Below are 19,121 nucleotides of genomic sequence, written 5' to 3'. Positions count from 1 at the left end.
GCTTGCCTTCATCGGCCGGGGCATTGAGTTTAAAAATCGGCAAGTAATGTTGCAACTTTATAGAACCTTAGTTAGGCCGCACTTGGAATATAGTGTTCAATTCTGGTCGCCACACTACCAGAAGGATGTGGAGGCTTTGGAGAGGGTACAGAAAAGATTTACCAGGATGTTGCCTGGTATGGAGGGCATCAGCTATGAGGAGAGGTTGGAGAAACTTGGTTTGTTCTCACTGGAACGACAGAGGTTGAGGGGTAACCTGATAGAAGTCTACAAGATTATGAGAGGCATGGACAGAGTGGATAGTCAGAAGCTTTTTCCCAGAGTGGAAGAGTCAATTACTAGGGGGCACAAGTTTAAGATGCAAGGGGCAAGGTTTAAAGGAAATGTACGAGGCAGATCTTTTACACAGCGGGTGGTGGGTGCCTGCAACCCATTGCTGGGGGAGGTAGTGGATGCAGATACGGTTGTGACTTTTAAGGGGCGTCTTGACAAATACATGAATAGGATGGGAATAGAGGGATATGGTCCCCCAAAGGGTAGAGGGTTCTAGTTAAATTGGGTGGCATGGTTGGTGCAGGCTTGGAGGGCCGAAGGGCCTGTTCCTGTGCCGTAATTTTCTTTGTTCTTTTTTCTTTGTTCTTTGTTGGATTTCTTTACTGGCCACATGGGGCTGTTAGACGAGCTATGTGCACTCCTTGTTTCTCCAGTTGTTGAGAATGGGGGGGAGATCAAATTGAGGTGTGCAAGATGATCAAAGATATGGATAAAGTAGACATGGAGTTGATGCTTCCTCTAGTGAGGCATTCTAGGACGAGAGATCATATTCTTAGGATAAGGGGTAGCAAATTTAAAGCTGAGTTGAGGAGAAACGACTTCTCCCAAAGGGTTGTGAATCTGTGGAATTCGCTACTCCAAAGTGCGGTGGATGCTGGGACAGTGAGTAAATTTAAGGAGGAGTTAGATTTTTAATTGATAATGGATTGAAGGGTTATGGGGAGAAGGCAGGAAAATCCATTGACTCTGTCTACACATCCCGCTGCCTCGGCAAAGCAGCCAGCATAACTACGGACACCACACATCCAGGACATTCTCTCTTTCACCTTCTTCTGTCGGGAAAAAGATACAAAAGTCTGAGGTCACGTACCAACCAACTCAAGAACAGTTTCTTCCCTGCTGCCGCCAGACAACTGAATGGACCTACCTTGCGTTAAATTGATCTTTCTGTACACCCTAGCTATGACTGTAACATTACATTCTGCACTCTCTCGTTTCCTTCTCTATGAATGGTATGCTTTGTCTGTACAGAGCGCAAGAAACAATAATTTTCACTGTATACATGTGACAATAATAAATCAAATCAAATCATATCGAATGGCGGCGTGGACTCGATGGGCCGAATGACCTAATTCTGAGCCTATATCTTATGAACTTATGAACTTATGAAAATAAACTACGAAAGTACTTGATACAAGTAGAGCACTGACTCATCAAAACCTTGTCACACAAAACGTCACCAAGATTTTTAAGCAGAGATTACTTTGTGCAGAACGTTTATTATCTGAACAATAGCAGGTGGTGCAGGTTTTACCAATGACCCACCCAATGATGAAAACAGAATGATATAAATTCACTGCCAGTAGCCTCGGAGCAGCACACCTTCGCTAAAGCACTGCATCCTTTTTTGAGAAGGAATCGGAGAGTTGAAGTAACCGCTGACCACTTCACTTCTGCTGTCCAGCGTCGCTATCCGGAAGAAGAAATGGCTTCAGTTTTACCAGTGTTGCTTTTTTGCCTGCTCCTTCAGCACACACCAGCCTATTCTGAAAATCTTTGCATGTTTCCGAATGGTAGGACCGGTAATTTATTCAACCTAACCGTTGATTCAACTGATTACTTGCCGAATAAGACATATCATGGTGAGTTCCTGTCAAATCTTAGCAAAGGCAATTTTCTTTTCTGTACAACCAGTCCAAATTCTTAAGGATTATGCTATTATGCACTTTTCTAACTTTAAAAAGTCAAAAATAGAAACTAAAGTAGCTGAACTTTATTTTTCTCCAATTAATATATCATCTTGTCTACAAGTATTGAAATAATTTGCAAAATAAGCATGTTGTTAGCAGGCCCTGGTGTTCAATAAGCCATCTTATCTAGTATAGTATGCAGAAATACATGGTTAGATAGTTAAGTGTAGATTAAATCTGGTGTGTCTAAAAGGCATTTCACCTATGTCGTAGTAATCCACTGTTAATCTGCTCATATTCAATATTTTACAACCCTTTGGCGAACTAAATTCCGCATCCTTCTAATTAATTTAGTTTTAATCATTATTTTATAAGGATCATGTTTTATCTGCGCTTGAAGGTAAATCTGATTGTTATATCGAACTGAATGTTAATTAATAGGTGACATTTCAAGTTTTATGTAAGCATATGGCACATTCTGGGAGGAATTTTCCCATCCCGCCCGACACGCGAATCATAGCGGGCGGGGAGGAGCAGACCATACAAAGACCTTGGGCGGGTTTTTCCAGTTTTGGGGCGAGTGTGGCCGGAAAATCCCACCCTCTAAATTAGCTCCTCTGTTGGTACCATTTCTTTATCTTGAAGAGGTGGCCGACAGATTTACAGCTTAGCATAATCTGTTCTCTAGTTGGTGAACTCCCCTTTGCCAGTGGAAACTGGTTCTCCTAATTCATTCCATCAAAACCCTTGGTAATTTTGAACCTATTTGCTAAACCATCCCTTAAACCTCCCTGCTACAAAGCGACCCAGACCAGTTTTGTTCCACTTAACTGAATTCCCTCATTAAATCGCCTCTGCAAAGCCAGGACTTCCTCCTTGTAGCATAGAAATTTGAATCAGGTGCCTTCAGCTGAAGCCTCAACAAGGCAATTTCCCAGACCTTTTTGCTTTCTCTACACTATTAACGTTAGGATGATCTTAGTCTGGATCTTAGTCTGGATATCTTGGGACGAGCGCTTCTCAATGATTGTATCATGATATAGGGCTGGTTGGATGTTCCACCCTTAATGTGGGAATAAAATATGACGTAGGCTTAAGTGTATGTAACTCTGGGAAGCAGATTCTAGAGTTAGTTCTTACCAGCTCTCACTAAGTAGCCAGCGATACACTTTAAGTTGCTAAACCTGTCTTTACATGCTATTGGGGCAATGGAGCTTTACTCTCACTTGTGTCCTTTGTTGGTAATGATGATATTGGGTGGTTTGCAATCATGTGCCCATTATTTGGAAATTGTAGATTGTTCAACTTCTTAATCTTGTGCAGCTTTGTGTGTTCTGGGCTCCAGGTTAACTCAATGAGAATGACAAAAGTTAGCTAGATTTAAAAAGAAAAATCACTGAATACTATTTTTGACCAAGGGCATGTCATAGAGTTGCATTTATATAGCACCTTTTCCAAAATCAGAATGCCTCAGGTGTCTAAGAGTCAATTAAGCACCTCTGAAATATGATCGCTCTAATGGAGAAAATGGTAGATTCCAGGTATCTACTGCTCTTGTCCTTCTGGATGGTAATGGATTTGAAAGGTGCTGCCTAAGGAGCCTTAGTGAGTTGCTGCAGTGCATCTTGTAGATGGTACACACTGCTGCTGCTGTTTATCGCTGGTGGGGGAAGTGAATATTTGTGGAAGGGATTCCAGGTAAGCAGAATGCTTTGTCCTTGGAGCCACTTGCCCTGCGCTACCCCAGTAAAGTGGCCATTATTTAGACATGAGCAGGATCTGGGCCAACCTCTGGTCTGCAATCATTTGGGTCATTCCAATCTGGATTAATCAAATCCTACCAATAGTTTATCAAGGATCACTTGTTGCCAACACTGTCCCTGGACAGCAATCAGAAGGAAGAACATGGAGGGGAAAAGGCAATAAAGGGAAGTTTTTGTGTGAACTGGGTCAGACCAGCTCAAACAACGGGCTCGCTTCCGTGTTGTAGATTTGACGCAGCATAACTCTGTGAACCGTAATTTAATTTATTTCCTTTTGCGAGCCTTGGTGACTGAAGCTGATAGGAGTGTGTTTTATCTGACATATTATCGAACATTTTCAGCTTTCAATTATATTTTTCTCTGCCTAAAGGGCAATGGGAAGAAACTCGGATAATCTTGATTTGCAGGGATGATCTTGATTTAAATAGGAAGCAATTCCTATAGGTTTCAAATGTAGATTTTGATGACCATTTTTTTGTCTCCTTTCTTGGATTTTAAAGCCATGTCATATTAATCTATTACCTCTCCCTCACGACAACTACCTATTATTACTACATTAAAAATTGACTCATTCATTGGATAGACACTTATTCTGGTGTTAGAGTCTGGTCCATCTCTGACTTCAATGCCTTTGAAATGCTCACTCATTTGCACAATATAGAATGGCCATTTACGCCAAAGGCGGATTGTAATAGTAAGCTGCTTTAAGGGGCAAAGTTTCAGAAGGTCGAGTGACTCTATTGGCCAACCGGGCCGAAGAGCGGGCATCCCTGAGGCTGTGCATGGGCATTCCCGGGCAGAATCGATCCTGGACAGCACGGTGGCATGGTGGTTAGCACTGCTGCCTCACAGCGCCAGGAATCTGGGTTCAGTTCCGACCTCGGGTCGCTGTCTGTGTGGAGGTTGCACTTTCTCCCCGTGTCTGCGTGGGTTTCCTCCACGTGCTCCGAGGTCCTCCCTCAGTCCAAAGATGTGCGGGTTAGATTGATTGGCCATGCTAAATTGCCTCTTAGTGTCAGGGGGATTAGTAGGGTAATACATGGGGTTTCGGAGATGGGGCCTGGGTGGGATTGTTGTTGGTGCAGACTCAATGGGCTGAATATCCTCCTTCTGCACTATAGGGATTCTATAGATTCTAGTGCTCTGAATATAAGTATAGCTGTTCTAATAAATAGTTGCTGTCCAATCCTGGTGGTGACAAACACTTAGGTACTACGCTGATGTCACCTGCAAAGGCTACATCCCACAATGTCCAAAATCCACTCGGTCAGATTTGATTGACCTGAAACTGGGAAAGAGAGGCTATTTGTCCCTCCAGCCTACTGAGTATGCCTAGCATTTACTGTTCGTATTTCAGACTTCCAGCACCCGCAGAATAACACCTTTGTGGATACAATTATGCTTCCTTTAGTAAACTGCATCACAAGCTTAGCATATCCCTCAAATTTCAAAAGAAAGCCTTTAGCTAGATATTGTATTTTCTACGAAGCCATAGTTGTGATGATCTTCATCTCGATACAAGTATTTATTATCAGTGTTGCTGCTTTCCCCCAGTTACCATCTTCGGAACTCATGTTCAGGTTGAAGTGGCTCTATCAGCTGTGGTGAATGGCTCCAGCTTTGGTACTTGGACGGGTAATTCAGCAAACTGTTCTGGCATTCTTGAAACCAGAAATGTGACAAAGACGAACATGTGGACTTCGCCTGCAGACATGTCAGTCAATGTGACAATTAGGTAGGTCTTCAAAAATCAACGTATTTTAACTTTTCATCTCTTTCCCATGAGAGATTCTCACATAAAATGCACACAATTGTCATAGAAATATCACATGTATCATACGCCAGCTATAATCAATCTGCACAAGAGCTGGGAAACATTTTGCGCGACATCTTGTACTTGTGCAAGATACGAGACCAGTTCCTTTATCACCCAGTTTCATATTCCAAACTATCATCTACCTGGCCGACCCATAGTCAAGTTATTCATTCTCCCCCACCATTCTCCCCCCCCTCATTCTCCCCCATTCTCTCACAATTCTCTCCCTGTCATTCTCCCCCATTCTCTCCCATTCTCCCCACATTCTCTCCCCCATTCTCCTCCTCATTCTCCCCCCATTCTCTCCCATCATTCTCCCCTCATTCTTCCCCATTGTCCCCTTTCTCTCCCTCATTCTCCCCCATTCTCCCCCATTCTCCCTCCATTCTCCGCCCATTCTCTCCTCCCCATTCTCCCCTTTCTCTCCCCCATTTCTTTCCCCCATTCTCTCCCCGCCATTCTGCCCCCCCCATTCTCTCCCCCATTTTCTCCCACATTCTCCCCCACATTCTTCCCCCATTGTTCCCCCATTCTCTCCCCCGCCATTCTATAAGACCATAAGACCATAAGACATAGGAGCAGAATTAGGTCACTCGGCCCATTGAGTCTGCTCCGCCATTCAATCATGGCTGATTATTTCTCTCAACCCATAACCCCCCGATCCTCCTATAAATCAAGACCCTATCTATATCTGTCTTAAAGACACTCAATGACCTGGCCTCCACAGCCTTCTACGGCAAAGAGTTCCACAGATTCACCACTCCCTGGCTGAAGAAATTCCTCCTCATCTCAGTTTTAAAGGATCGTCCCTTTAGTCTGAGGTTGTGCCCTCTGGGTCTAGTTTTTCCTACTAGTGAAAACATCTTCTCCACATCCACTCTATCCAGGCCTCGCAGTATCCTGTAAGTTTCAATAAGATCCCCCCTCATCCTTCTAAGCTCAACGAGTACAGACCCAGAGGCCTCAACCGTTCCTCATACCACAAGCTCTTTATTCCAGGGATCATTCTTGTGAACCTCCTCTGGACCCTTTCCAAGGCCAAAATACATCCTTCCTTAGATATGGGGCCCAAAACTGCTCACAATACTCCAAATGGGGTCTGACCAGAGCCTTATACAGCCTCCGAAATACATCCCTGTACTTGTATTCTAGCCCTCTTGACATGAATACTAACATTGCATTTGCCTTCCTAACTGCCAACTAAACCTGCTTGTTAACCCCAAGAGAATCTTGAACAATGACTCCCAAGTCCCTTTATGTTTCTGATTTCCAAAGCATTTTCCCATTTAGAAAATAGTCTATGCCTCCATTTCTCCTTCCAAAGTGCATAACCTCACACTTTTCCACATTGTATTCCAACTGCCACTTCTTTGCCCACTCTCCTAACCTGTCCAAGTCCTTTTGCAGCCCCCCTACTTCCTCAATGCTACCTGTCCCTCTACATATCTTTGTATCATCTGCAAACTTAGCAACAATGCCTTCAGTTTCTCCTTCCAAATCGTTAATGTATATTGTGAAAAGTTGTGGTCCCAGCACTGCCCTCCATTCTGCCCCCCATTCTCCCCCCCATTCTCTCCCCTATTCTTCTCCCCATTCTCCCTCCCATTCTCTCCTCCCATGTTGCGTGAAATTTTGTACTTGTGCAAGGTACAAGACCAGTTCCTTTATCACCTGCTTCCATATTCTGAACAATCATCTACCTGGCCGACCCATAGTCAAATCACCTATTTTTAGTCACCGTGCCGTCTACTTGAAAATGTTACCTATTTGGTGGGATCACGACCCAATGTAATTTAGCACTCTGAAAGGGAGAATAAAAGGTGGGGTGATTTTAAAAAACAGAATCCTGCCTCTCTCAATACTTGTGAAGGTAAAGAAGCATCAATGTTCCAAATCAACACTTCAGAACGGCCACCCTCATTGCGCAGCCTGAATCATCCCTTCCCTCACGTAATGGATTTGCACAACAGTACCAACTGTGGCTAATGGGACCCAACTATTGGAACCCAAAACAGAAGAAAGAGGGAAAGCCTCGATACCTACAGTTAACTTATAGGACCCAGTTCAGGTCACTTCATGGTTTAATGTTAATGTAGGCCTCCATTTACATATAATTACAATAATAAAACTCTTAACAAGCTTTGAAAATGCTGTATAACTCAATGAGTAATGAGGCAGATATATATCCACCATGAACCTAGTAATCCAACTTTAATTCTGAATGTTGCTCTTTGATTGTGAATTGAGTCACATGATAACAAGTATTAGCTGTTTCATTCAAACATAGAAACGTAGAAGATAGGAGCAGGAGGAGGCCATTTGGCCCTTCGATCCTGCTCCACCATTCATCACGATCATGGCTGATCATCCAACTCAATAGCCTAATCCTGCTTTTTCCCCATAACCTTTGATCCCATTCGCCCCAAGTGCTATATCCAGCCACCTCTTGAATATGTTCAATGTTTTGGCATCAACAACTTCCTGTGGTAATGAATTCCACAGGCTCACCACTCTTTGGGTGAAGAAATGTCTCCTCACCTCCATCCTAAATGGTCTACCCTGAATCCTCAAACTGTGATTCCTGGTCCTGGACTCCCCCACCATCAGGGATATCCTTCCTGCATCTATCCTGTCTAGTCCTGTTAGAATTTTATAAGTCTATATGAGATCTCCCCTCATTCGTCTGAACTCCAGCAAAAACAATCCTAACGTAGTCAGTATCTCCTCATACATCAGTCCCGCCATCCCCGGAATCAAACCTTCGCTGCACTCCCTCGAGAGCAAGGACATCCTTCCTCAGAAAAGGAGACCAAAACTGTACACAATACTCTAGGTGTGGCCTCACCAAGGCCCTGTATAATCACAACAACACATCCCTGCTCCTGTACTCGAAACCTCTCACAATGAAGGCCAACATGCCATTTGCCTTCTTTACCACCTGTTGCACCTGCATGCTTACCTTAAGTGACTGGTGCACAAGGACACCCAGGTCCTGCTGCACACTCCCCTCACCCAATATACAGCCATTCAGGTAGTAATCTACCTTCTTGTTGTTGATTCCAAAGTGAATAACCACTCTTCCTATTCTGTTTCAGTGCGTATGTCAAGACAAGTGATGGCACATTTCTTTTAACTGCACTCCTCAGCTCAAGTAAGGCTCATCTTTAGATGCTGGTTGACAATGATAGATGGGTGGATAGATTGATCAATATAGTTTCATAAGAAAGTATATTTATATAACAATCGTGCAAGATTTCACTTCCTATGCTTACTGCTAACGTCATGACAATTTGCCAATAAGCTGAGACCTTAATTACTCTCGCAAGCTTTAAAGGCCCTGGGTCCTGGCATAATGTTCCAATTCTTGGCAGATCACAAGTTGTGTGCAATTAGGGGAGGTGATGGCCTAGTAGTATTATCGTTAGCCTATTAATCCAGAAACTCAACGAATGTTCAGGGGACCCAGGTTCAAATCCTGCCATGGCCGATGGTGGAATTTGAATTCATTAAAAAATATCTGGAATTAAGAATCTACTGATGACCATGAAATCATTGTCAATTATTGGAAAACCGTATCTGGTTCGCTAATGTCCTTCAGGGAAGGAAATCTGCCATCCTTACCCGGTCTGGCCTACATGTGACTCCAGAACCGCAATGTGGTTGACTCTCAAGTGCTCTCCAAGGGCAACTAGGGATAGACAATAAACGCTGGCCAGCCAGCGATGCTCATGTCCCACGAATGAATAAAAAAAACAGCCTTAGATGGTTGAATCTCATTCCTGATATAAACACGATCTTCTTGGAGATCTTCTCCACTTTGAGCCAGCGGTTTGCGGTGTCAATGGTAGCCATGATGTGGAGATGCCGGCATTGGATTGGGGTGGGCACAGTCTCATGACACCAAGTTAGAGTCCAACAGGTTTATTTGGAATCACGAGCTTTTGGAGTGCCGCTCCTTCATCAGGTGAGATGGACTTTAACTTGGTGTCGTAAGACTTCTTACTGATTATAAACAGGAATGGATTTACAAATCTTGCCTTGCATTGCATCCGCTGGTATGTTGTTGGACCCACACACTGAATTCCTTATCTCAGTCACCCCATTACACAATGCAATAATCAGTAGGAAAATCTGTTCATAAACTACAGCAAGCTTCTCTGTTCTCCTTGGGTTGGATGTTTGGTGACTTGAGAGTAAATCACTTACTTTCAAAATATGAGGAGTCCAGATAGTGTGGTGAGGAAAAAAAACTGTTTCCCTGAATGGAGAGTGCAATTACCAAGGGGTGTAGATTTAAGGTGATTGGATTTAAAATCAAGATCCGTTCCTGAAGCGCTGTATGAAACAGAGCAGATGCTGGAAAATGGGGTTAAAATGCATAATTAGTTTCTTTTTTCTCTCTCTGTTATAGCCAATGCAGACAAAATGGGATGAATAATCATATCTGGAATATCAGACAGTCCCGTGCATTCTGACATTATTGGTCAAGGATTCCCCAAGGCCTTCATTACACCAAGACATCCTACCTCCAGATGTGGCTTGCACACAGGCTATGTTCAAGGCTCCTTAAAGGTTCCTGAGATTATTCAAGTTAGGGGGGGTTCTCCCCTTGAAGGGATTCAATTCCAATTCTCTTCCCACACCGAGTGGTGCACTAAGGCAGACTTTTGTCTGATTCCATATCTAGTAATTCCAAGAACAGGTTGCGCGTCTGTCACCAGAGGCAACACTCCACATCAGGTGTGGCTGACCAGGGGTCTCTCCCACTCTAACTGCCAGCCATTGGCGTGTTGGAAGGATTCGCAGATTTACACACTCAACCCATCTGAATGCGCCTTCCTTGGCCGTCAACCATGGGGTGGGAAACAAAGTAAGGAGTTTAACAACACCAGGTTAAAGTCCAACAGGTTTATTTGGTAGCAAAAGCCAGGTGTGGCTTTTGCTACCAAATAAACCTGTTGGACTTTAACCTGGTGTTGTTAAACTTCTTACTGTGTTTACCCCAGTCCAACGCCGGCATCTCCACATCGTGGGAAACAAACCCAGAGATTCTGGCTCAGAAAAGGTGTTCAAGATTCACGCCTGAAACAAACATTTGATCCCTTGCATACACAAGCAGGAAGTGTATCACAGATTGGCTGAAACTGAGCCAGCTGCATTCAGGAAAGCCAGCTCTTCATGTGGCCTAACAGGTTTTCTGTAAAGGTTTGGCTACAGGCTACAAGCAACAAGTTAATTACCATAAGATCATAAGACATAGGAGCAGAGTTAGGCCACTCGGCCCATCGAGTCTGCTTCGCCATTCAATCATGGCTGATATTTTTCTCATCCCCATTCTACTGCCTTTTCCCCACAACCACTAATCCCCTTATTAATCAAGAACTTATCTATCTCTGCCTTAAAGACACTCAAATTCCTGGCCTCCAAAGCCTTCTGCAGCAAAGAGTTCCACAGATTCACCACTCCCTGGCTGAAGAAATTCCTCCTCATCTCTGTTTTAAAGGATCATCTCTTTAGCTTGAGGTTGTGCCCTCTGGGTCTAGTTTTTCCTACTAGTGGAAACATCCTCTCCACATTCACTCTATCCAGGCCTCGCAGTATCCTGTGAGTTTTAATAGGATCTCCCCTCATCCTTCTAAACTCAAATGAGTACAGACCCAGTGTCCTCAACCGTTCCTCATACCACAAGCTCTTCATTCCAGGGATCATTCTTGTGAACCTCCTCTGGACCCTTTCCAAGGCCAATACATCCTTCCTTAGATATGGGGCCCAAAACTGCTCACAATACTCCGAATGGGGTCTGACCAAAGCCCTATACAGCCTCAGAAGTACATCCCTGCTCTTGTATTGTAGCCCTCTTGACATGAACGCTAACATTGCATTTACCTTCTGAAACTGACGACTGAACCTGCATGTTATCCTAAAGAGAATCATGAACAATGACTCCCAAGTCCCTTTATGTTTCTGATTTCCTAAGCATTTCCCCATTTAGAAAATAATCTATGCCTCCATTCCTCCTTCCAAAGTGCATAACCTCACACTTTTCCACATTGTATTCCATCTGCCACTTCTTTGCCCACTCTCCTAACCTGTCCAAGTCCTTCTGCAGCCCCCCTGCTTCCTCAATACTACTTGTCCCTCTACATATCTTTGTTACTTAAAATAGTTACCTGACTGGAACTGCAGAGCAGATGGAATACACCTCACAGCTCCATGTTCAAACTCTGCAGGTTTCCGTCTCTAAAACTGTGCCTCTACCATCGCCAATTAAAGTAAAGTTAATTTATTAGTCACAAGTATGGCTTACATTAACACTGCAATGAAGTTACTGTGAAAATCTCCTAGTCACCACATTCTGGCACCTGTTATTGCCACTACCATCCCCAATTTCCACCATCAGCATCCATTCTTCTGATCAACATTGCACTCATTTCCAATCCATCCCTCTCCCAACCATTTATGTGGCACAACGGCACAACGGTTAGCAGTGCTGCCTCACAGCACCAGGGACCTGGGTTCGATTCCAGTCTTGGGTGACTGTGTGGAGTTTTCACATTCTCCCTATGTCTGTGTGGGTTTCCTCCAGTGCTCTGGTTTCCTCCCACAGTCCAAAGATGTGCAGGTTAGGTGGATTGGCCGTGCTAAGTTGCCCCTTAGTGTCCCCAGATGTGTAAATTAGATGGATTAACCATGGGAAATGTGTGGAGTTACGGGGATAGGGCGGGGAAGAGGGCCTGGGTAAGATACTCTGTCAGAGAGACAGTGCAGACCTGATGGGTCGAATGGCCTCTTCCTCACTGTCGGGGGTTTATTATTCATTCCCCATTCCTAGTTGCCTCACCCCTTGTGCCAGTTCACTCCTGCACCGCCCATTCCCATTTGCCTCCCTGTCCTGTTCTCCAGAAGGACTGCGGAACATGCCTGACCACTGGTGCTCTCTCTTCTGCGAGCCTCCATTAACTGTCTGCCGCTCAAAGGCAAAGAGGCCCAGAGTGCCCAATATAATGAGCACTTCAATCTCATCCATTTACAGACCATTGCTGGAATTTCCCGCTCGCAGTGGGAAATGTTCCATGCTGGGGGAAAATTTGGAGAGGCAGCCAAAAGCCCATTGATTTCCACCAGGAATTTACAGTCCTTCCGGCTGACCCGGAAAATCCCAGCTCATATACCCCTTGCACGGCCATTTTAGGTTACTATCAATTTCTAGGCCCAACATTAGTGAATCTGAGGCCCTCACAACAGTGAGCATGCTGTCCACTGTCTGCATATTGTCTCAAATCTTATGTGCTCTACATTAATTTTCTACACAGTTACCAGCAAATTAATTCTCTTGCACTATCCTAATAAAATTATGTTTACTGGGGTGTGCTCATTCTTTCCCTTCAAGGGCCTGATAATAACTCAGAGCTTCAGTTAAGATATCCCTAGGAGTCTGGCAATATTTACAGGGAATATTTGGGGATGTGATATTTTTAAGGAGAACTCCCAAAATTGAAAAACTACTGCTGTACAAGTCCCTGATATGTAGCTATGGGGGCGGCACAGTGGTTAGCACTGCTGCCTCACAGCACCAGGGACCCAGGTTCAGTTCCCAGTTGGGTCACTGTCTGTGTGGGGTCTGCACATTCTCCCCATGTCTGCGTGGGTTTCCTTCGGATGCTCCGGTTTCCTCCCACAGTCCAAAAGACGTGCTGGTTAGGTGCAGTGGCCATGCTAAATTCTCCCTCAGTGTACCCGAACAGACATCGGAGTATGGAGACTGGGGGATTTTCACAGTAATTTCATTGCAGTGTTAATGTAAGCCTGCTTGTGACACCAATAAATGAACTTTATTGAATGACAGAACTTTAAAGATGCACTAGTGAGGAACAAAATCATATGTAATAGCCCTGTTTATATTTCCACAATAGTTAGCAATATTCTCAGTGGGAACTGAGTGATTCATGGCTGACATTGCATATTCATATATATGAATTCACAGGCTCAATATGAATAATATAAAGTCTGAGATCATGTATCAACCGACTCAAGAATTCTCCTCTGCTGCCATCAGACTTTTGAATGGATCTACCTTATATTAAGCTTATCTTTCTTTACACCCTAGCCAAGGCTGTAACACTATATCCTGCACCCTTTCCTTTCCTTCTCCCCTATGTACTCTGTGAATGGTATGCTTTGTATAACACGCAAGAAGCAATACTTTTCACTGTATCCCGATACATGTGACAATAATAAATCAAACCAAATCAAAGTTCAATTCCTTTGCCGATTGACAAAAAAAATGTCATGCCAAATACCTTCTGAGTTAAAAATTTGAGGGATGCAAATCCCATTTCTGAGCTCCCCACATCTTGAATCCCCCTTTTGTCAAATTGAACGTGAGATAACCAGGGGCTTGTAAGTGAGCATGGAAGTGAAATCTTTCGCCCTCAATCAGTATAATTGGGATCTTAATGAAAATGTTAGTATTGTTGAACATAGAAATATTATTTACTAAATATAATGGTATTCACACAGAACAAATGACCTCAATGGCCAGCACTGCTATATCCGAACCCAGCACTTCATCCACTGGATCCATGACCAGCACTGCTATATCCGAACCCAGCACTTCATCCACTGGATCCATGACCAGCACTGCTACATCCAAACCCAACACTGCATCCACTGGATCCATGACCAGCACTGCTGCATCCAAACCCAACACTGGATCCACTGGATCCATGACCAGCACTGCTACATCCGAACCCAACACTGCATCCACTGGATCCATGACCAGCACTGCTGCATCCAGTATGAGCAGTGCAAAGACAAACAGTGCAGCAACCACAGTTACCAAGAGTGGGCCCACCAGCAAAAAGACCACCATGAATAAGAGCACCAACCCAACTACCACTACTACCACAGGAAATGCTATGAGTGCCTTCAAAACATCAAGTGGATTTGTCATCACACTGATATTCTTTGCACTAATAGCACTTCAGCAATCACAATAAAGTGAATCTCACATCCTGCAGAAATGTTCACCTATATTTCCCTGCAGACATAAGACCCTAAACCAATTTAAGAGTTCTTGCTCAGTTCGTTGAGGTTCATGTTGTATGGTACAGATCTCAGAAAATACTTTTAGAAATGCACTTTTTTTTTGCTTTCTTTAAACAATTACAAATGGTAGACTCCATATTTGCCTGTTATACATTACAGTCGATGCAGTTTTCTGAAACTGACTAGCATGAAGAGGTGTGAAATTCTTTTTGCACTTCTGAGCAGTAATATTAAAAAAAGATTTGCTGAGCGTTAATAAACTCAGAATTACAGCCAACTCCCTCAGTCTGTTAATATCGGACAATAAGGATGTCATCACTATTATTTTAAGTTTTATACAACTTCCATGTCCATTCTGGCCTCTTGCATTTTAATGATTTTTAATTAAATTTTATTAAGGGACGCCCAATAATGCCAGTGTCTGAATATTCAATATGTGTAGTGCGGAACCACTTGAAGTATTTGATGATGAGTCTGACCAGAACCGTTGATCAACCAACAAGTCAAATATTCTAACCAAAATACCGTGGATGCCAATCTGAAACAAAAGCAAAGAATACTCAAAAGACTCAGCAGGTCTGGCAGTACCTGAAGGGAGAGATCGCTACCGATGTTGCCAGACCTGCTGAGTTCCCCAGCATTCTCTGTCCTTAGGTGGGATTTTATGGCCTCATCGGTCCTGAAACTGTAAAATCCTGCCACAGGTCAACGGACCTATCCATTGTTCGCCCCTCACCTGCTCCCATTCCCGTTGCGGCGGGACAGTAAAATCCCAGCCATTGTATCAAATATTCTATTGGTGATGGAAGACAGCATCCCGGTCTCTCCTACCCAGTGAAGTCAGATTACAGACACTAAAAACAGCTGAAAATTAGAATGTGCCTTAAAGTACATGATTGAGTTGTCCGACTTAACGATTTTTCAAGATCCTCTATTCCATCCTATATATCAATACATCATTGATTACCTATACATTCATAATAAAATAATGGACAGGATTTCCCGGTCGTGCTCGATCAAAGTCTGGAAAATCCCACCCAAGGTTAGCGGCCCTTTGCATGGTCCGGCCCCTCCCACCCGCTACGATTCCCGTGGCAGGCGGGACAGAATATTCCCCACACAATGTGTAAATTTTACACCCAATTTGTGACCGAGGCAGTTTCAAAATGAGGTGTAACATACATATTGACTAATAGGGTAAGACTTTTATCTGGGAAATCACTACAGGTTATTACCAATGTCATTATATTTTCTTTGTTTTTATATTAAAAAGTAGTCATTAGTAATAATAATAATCTTAAACCCAAATTCACAGGGTCATCATAGCACACGGTTTAGTGACTCCAATATGCAGTCAATGCCATTGTTACCGTGTGACACATTACTAACAATTGGCTTTAACATTTAATGTTCATTTTGTGCTTGAATTTATCATTTATTAAATACTTCTTGTAAGTTTGATTGAATGAAATATGGAAATATTCCAAAACAATTGTATTTTCAAAGTTGCCTCCATGTTATGAAGACTTGCAGAGTCTGATATCTTTAATAAAGTATTTCCCACCACCCTATTTCAAAAGATAAAGTTGGTTGGGTCTTTGCTGTTATGAAATTATTTGAGCTTCCTCTTTCTTCGGTTGAAATGTTTGGCCTGAATTTCAACCTGCGAGTGGGCTGGGCGTTTCATATCAGTGAAAATGTGAGGGATCAGCTCCAACACACTGATTTCCAAAGCAACATAGAAACAGAAGAAAGGAACAGGAGGAGGCCATTCGGCCCTTTGAACCTGCTCCACCATTCACTACGATCATGGCTGATCATCCAACTCGATAGGCTAATCCTGCTTTTTTTCCCGTAACCTTTAATCCCTGTGATGACTTCAGCCAGGCTAATGAGGTTTGCTTGCTAGAGTATGAACTGCCTGATGAGTCCTAATTGATGGTTAAATCAGCGAGCCTCATGCTTTCTATTTAAAGAACAAAGAACAATACAGCACAGGAACAGGCCCTTCGGCCCTCCAAGCCCGCGCCGCTCCCCGGTCCAGGATTGAATCCTGAATCCAGGATCCCCGCCCAATTTTCCAGCCTATCTACATACCAATATCCTATCCACCGAGCTGTTCCTCACAGCTACGATGCTTTGTTCATCACAACCTATTAACTCACCCCCACCCCCCCATTCCAGACCATGTGATCTCCAGGGAGAGGCGAAAACCCAGAGTGAAAACCCCAGGGCCAATATGGGGGAAAAAAATCTGGGAAATTCCTCTCCGACCCCCTGAGGCGATCGAAACGAGTCCAGGAGATCACACTGGCCCTGATCGGAAAATGCTTCCCAACCCTAGTCATTTCCACTTCCGCGAACACCATATGAATTCCCTGCCCCCGAGACAGGTTCCCAACTATCCGCAGTCTCGCTCTGTACTGGCACCAGCAAGATGATCATAGAATGAAGCCTTGAAACGAGAAACAAGGAACAATTAGCCCGCGCCGCTCCCTGGTCCAAACTAGACCACTCTTTTGTATCCCTCCATTCCCACTCCGTTCATATAGCTGTCTAGATAAGTCTTCCAGTGTGTCCGCCTCCACCACCTTGCCCGGCAACACATTCCAGGCCCCCACGACCCTCTGTGTAAAATATGTCCTTCTGATATCTGTGTTAAACCTCCCTGAAACCTCCCTTAAAGCTGGTGTGTCAGACTCCCAGCCTGCATTCAGCAGGGAGCAACTGGAGAGCTGGCTGTGTACAGTTGTATGGTGTAAATAAAGTAACTTGGTGATGGGATTTTCATCTCCATGGAGTTATTACAATCCCATTCGCCCAAGTGCTATATCCAGCCGCCTCTTGAATACATTCAATATTTTGGCATCAACTACTTCCTGTGGTAATGAATTCACCTCCATCCTAAGTGGTCTACCCTGAATCTTCAGATTGTGACCCCTGGCTCTGGGCCTCCCCACTATCGGGAATATCCTTCCGCACTTTACTTCAGCATGTTAGGCCACATGTACAAAATCAACATGGGAGAGCCAGTTTGCCAGTTACCGAGGGTGAGATTTTCCAGGAAATCAGCAAAGGTAGGCAGGAAAAGTGGCATTGAAGCCGCCGGCAGCAATGGGGGCATTTTCCGTCATTCAGGACTCAGAGGCCTCAAGGCAGGTCCCACGATGTCAGCACCATAGTTTTTTGAAGATCGTGGGGTCACTTTGAAGGCCGCGCCAGTGTACAATCATTCACCAGGAACTCCCACGCACAGCCCCCATTCTTTTGTAAATTTGTTTTACAGGATGTGGGCATTGCTGGCTGGGCCATCATTTATTGCCCTTCCCTAATTGCCCTCCATTTCAGAGGGCAATTGAGAGTCAACCGCATTGCTGTGGCTCTAGTGTCACATGTAGGCCAGTCCAGGTAAGAACGGCAGATTTCCTTCCCTAAAGGACATTAGTGAACTAGATGGGTTTTTACAACAAGTGACAATGGTTTCATGGTCATCAGTAGACTTTTAATTCCAGATTTCTACTGAATTCAAATGTCACCATCTGCTGTGGTGGGATTCGAGCCCATGTCCCTGGAGAATTAGCCTGAGTCTCTGAATTCTAGTCTAGTCAATGCATCCCCCTCCCCGCTACTGGCAGGGCATTGCCCCCTGGCATTCTCTGGGTAGTGTTTGGACAGTTCTGGGGGCCACTGCCAGGGTGCAGCACCTATGCAGTGCCAGGCTAGTGCCTGGTCATGACCCCCTGCCCCTTGAACCATGCACTCACCTGAGCTCCTTGGGTAATTTGTGTAATCATGCACTTTCAAAGACTCCATTAGTGAAAACAAAAAGGATTTATTGATAAGTAAACAACTGCCTCATGCCTGCATCTAGCTCCTTACATATCTCCTGTTTAAAGAGGACTTCACCCTCTGTGATCCTCAGTCTCAATTGATCCCCCAAGGCAGGTGACCCTTACTCTGCTGTGTTGCCCTTAAAAGGACAAGCACCACAAATCACCACAGGTCTGCTCATCAGGTGCATGCCTTGGGAGACCAGTTGGGCTTCCGGCCTTTCTGCCCTAAGGCTGACGTAAATGAACTTTCTTACGGGTTAGGGGGTTGCTTCAGGCTTAGAGGCCTGATAATGAGGTGTGAATGTTTAGAAATTCTGTTTCCAATGTTGGGAAACACGCCATGTCATTGGCAGGGGGCGGGGACAATCGTGTCACCCATTTATGTTAGCGTGAAACACGATTTGGACATCTCACCAGATTTTCCCGTCCCATCACCAAACCCACCCAACAAAAACAAGGGCAGAAGATCCCGGCCCATGTGTTAATTAATTGCTCAGTACAGTGATCCATAGAATCTCTACAGAGCAGAAGGAGGCCATTCAGTCCATCAAGTCTGCACTAACTCTCCGATAGAGCACCGTACCCAGGCCGGCCCAACCCTTGCCCTGTTCCCTCAGCCCCACATATTTACCCCGCCAATCCCCCTAACCTATTCATCTCTGAGTCGAGAGATTACAGGAAAATTTAGCATGGCCCA

At 44.3% G+C, this 19,121-nt stretch overlaps 1 protein-coding gene across 1 annotated transcript; it reads left to right on the top strand.

The window, feature by feature from the left end:
* Nucleotides 1-1,631: 1,631 nt before the first annotated feature.
* On the top strand, nucleotides 1,632-16,205 carry LOC144480032 (uncharacterized). The gene is made up of 4 exons (XM_078199185.1): nucleotides 1,632-1,916; nucleotides 5,282-5,462; nucleotides 8,639-8,694; nucleotides 14,064-16,205. Exons 1-4 carry the CDS (start codon nucleotides 1,760-1,762, stop codon nucleotides 14,540-14,542), a joined length of 873 nt encoding a protein of 290 aa, XP_078055311.1. The 5' UTR covers nucleotides 1,632-1,759; the 3' UTR covers nucleotides 14,543-16,205.
* The last annotated feature ends 2,916 nt before the right edge of the window (nucleotides 16,206-19,121 follow it).

Source organism: Mustelus asterias, chromosome 27 (assembly GCF_964213995.1).
Source record: "Mustelus asterias chromosome 27, sMusAst1.hap1.1, whole genome shotgun sequence".
Taxonomy (NCBI): Eukaryota; Metazoa; Chordata; class Chondrichthyes; order Carcharhiniformes; family Triakidae; genus Mustelus; species Mustelus asterias.
Note: the sequence above shows the minus strand (reverse complement) of the source record. Positions and strands in the feature narration are given on the sequence as shown.

What these genes read in the sequence shown, in the direction of transcription:
- LOC144480032 (XM_078199185.1), top strand. Translation starts at nt 1,760, where the DNA reads ATGGCTTCAGTTTTACCAGTGTTGCTTTTTTGCCTGCTCCTTCAGCAC. An exon ending in TCAGTCAATGTGACAATTAG is followed by an intron (nt 5,463 to 8,638) that starts GTAGGTCTTCAA and finishes ATTCTGTTTCAG; the next exon opens with TGCGTATGTCAAGACAAGTG. An exon ending in AACTGCACTCCTCAGCTCAA is followed by an intron (nt 8,695 to 14,063) that starts GTAAGGCTCATC and finishes GTATTCACACAG; the next exon opens with AACAAATGACCTCAATGGCC.